Here is a 2,843-nt window from a genome sequence, read left to right on the forward strand (position 1 = left end):
CTACTATATGGCTATACCGCTCTTTGTACTCCCACGAGGGGAACCACACTCCCAGCTCAGATGGCAGATCTACCCAATGAGAATAACTTAGTCCAGGTGAGATCATGCACCAACAGGCCTTAATGGGGCCAGGATTTCACTCAGGATTCCCAGATGATACGTTCATAGACACATTAGAAAGAGAGAGAGAGAGATTGGCTAGATGACAGATATATTTATTAATTTAAATTTATAATTGCAAATGACTTTTACAATAGTTAAAACATCTGCTTGCATACATAACTGTTTAAACTATGCAATATGGTATAATAATGGAGGAGAAGAGGATGGTCCAGCAGGGAGGTGTTCAGATATCACGGGTGTAGTACAAGACCCTGGATGGACTGAGGGAGAGAGAGTCACTATCTGTGAAAGGATAGTGGATAGATTATAGTGGCAAACAATAGACTGACAGACAATCGAATAGAAACAAGGCCAGATTTTTAAAGAAATTTAGGAACTCATGGGATTTCCAAATGCACCTAGGCATCTAACACTAAGGATTTGTCTTCACTATGGGGCTAAATTGGCAGTGCTGTGATTGATGCAGCGGTGTTGATTTAGCGGGTCTGGTGAAGATGCAATAAGTCGCTGGGAAAGCGCTCTCCCGTCAACTTCAATATATGACCTCAATGAGAGGTGGAAGCTATGTCGATAAGAGAGCCTCTCCCACCAACATAGAGCAGGGTAGACACTGCGGCGAGTCGATGTAAACTATGTCGACTTAAGTTACGCAAGTTACGTAACATACATCAACTTACCCTGTACAGTAGACAAGGCCTAATTAAAATCTATGACTTTTAGGCACTGAAGTGCTTTTGAATACCCCACTATTTGCCTAAATACCTTTAAAGATATGTCCCTTGGACACTATAGAAAACAGGTTAGAAAGAGAGAGTGTGGGGGGGTAGGGGGGGATGTTTGCTTGGTGATAGATAGATAGATAGATTTATACTGCATATGAGAGAGAGAGTGAGAGAGAGAGAGAGAAAGCCTATAGTAAAGTTAGTTAAGTTAAAAGGAATGAAACATATTGACTTAGAGGAATACTTATTTAACATCACACACACACACGCACTCCCTGCCATACTCAGCTTCACCTTCCCCTCTATTACCAACCCCTGTTAGGAATGTTCCCAGCCTTGGGCAGCAGTACACACCTTCCCATCACTGCTTTCCTCAGAGCTTCTTTAACCTCCTTGTTCCTCAGGCAGTATATAATGGGGTTGAGCATGGGCGTCACCACCGTGTAGAACATGGACACCAGCTTGTTGAAGTTGACTGAGTCTTTGGAGTAGCTGGACGTCGGCCGCACATACATGAACATCAGGGTGCCAAAGAAGATGGTCACCACAGCCAAGTGGGAGCCGCAGGTAGAGAAAGCTTTCTGGCGCCCCAGGGCCGAAGGGATCTGCAGGATCGTCACGATGATGAGAACGTACGAGACCAAGATTAGAAGGAAGGAGCTGACGATGATGCTGGTGGCCACAATGAAATTGACTGTCTCGGCCTTGCGGGGGTCCCTACAGGACAGTTTCAGCAAGGGTGGGGCATCGCAGAAGAAATGGTTGATCTCGTTGGGCCCACAGAATGGCAGCTTGCAGAGGGAGACCAGAGGTGGAACATTGACAACAAAGGCACCTACCCAAGAGCATATGGCCAGACGAATACAAACCCTGTTGTTCATGAGGATCGGATAGCGCAGCGGGTTGCAGATGGCTAAGTAGCGATCATAGGCCATGATGGCCAGGATGAAGCACTCAGCTGTACCCAAGGTGATGAGGAAGTACAGCTGGGCGAGGCAACCGGCATATGAGATGGACCTGTCTGTGGCCAGGAAGACCTGCAGCATCTTGGGAACAATGTTGGAGGTGTACCAGATCTCCAGGAAGGAGAAGTTGCTGAGGAAGAAGTACATGGGGGTGTGGAGGCGGAGGTCGAGACGTACTATTGTGATGATGACAATATGTCCAGACAAGGTCATGAGGTAGATGATCAAGCCCACAAAAAAGAGCAAGAGCTGCAGCTTCTGGAGGCTTGGGAAGCCCAGGATGATGAAGTGGGTTACAATTGTTGTGTTCCAAACCTCCATAGCCACATAGTGTCAGATCTGTGGGGTTAATACAAAGAAAAATACACAATGTCTTACTAGAATTAAACACATGATTAATTAAAGTGGCAGGAAATTGAGGTGGATAGAGAGAGAGAGAGAGGGGAGGAGGAGGAGGAGGAGGAGGAGGAGGAAGAGGAAGAGGAAGAGAGCCTTATAAGCCCTTGTATTAGAGGCCTGGTATGAACTAGGACCTGCTTACAGAATTTGGCAAGAATAGGGCTGATATTGCAGAAATACATATTTCTAAGAAGTCCTAAGCACAGAGTACTTACACAAACACATTCCAATATTAAGTGGTACCAGAACATTCTGATATCAAGGATGGTACAAAAACATTCCCCCAGGAACACACTGACCCCTCCTAAAAGACAAAGTCAGGATAAAGTATGTAATAAAAATGTTTTAATTGAACCAACATGTTTAAGGTGATGAGTAATAACTAGCCAGGTCAGGGGGCAGTAACTAATCTATTGTTTTGTCCAGCCGAGGGGGGAATGGAAAGTTCCTCCATTCACTGAGCTGTGTCCATTGTCATGGGCATACATATCTTAGTATCCTCGTACAGTCTGCCAGGTGCTATTACTGTGCTTTGGAGACAGTAAACCTGGCCTGGTGCTTTCATACCTTAACGAATCTTGTGGTCATTAGGCGGTTCACTAGACGTATGCTCTGCCAGCTGTCTGTGCATAGC

At 45.6% G+C, this 2,843-nt stretch overlaps 1 protein-coding gene across 1 annotated transcript; it reads right to left on the reverse strand.

Annotated features, from left to right (window-relative positions):
- Positions 1-1,150: 1,150 nt before the first annotated feature.
- On the reverse strand, positions 1,151-2,131 carry LOC144273546 (olfactory receptor 11L1-like). Its single transcript, XM_077832184.1, has one exon. The coding sequence runs from the start codon at positions 2,129-2,131 to the stop codon at positions 1,151-1,153; it is 981 nt and encodes a 326-aa protein (XP_077688310.1).
- Between the last annotated feature and the right edge of the window lie 712 nt (positions 2,132-2,843).

Source organism: Eretmochelys imbricata, chromosome 13 (assembly GCF_965152235.1).
Source record: "Eretmochelys imbricata isolate rEreImb1 chromosome 13, rEreImb1.hap1, whole genome shotgun sequence".
NCBI classification, from domain to species: Eukaryota; Metazoa; Chordata; order Testudines; family Cheloniidae; genus Eretmochelys; species Eretmochelys imbricata.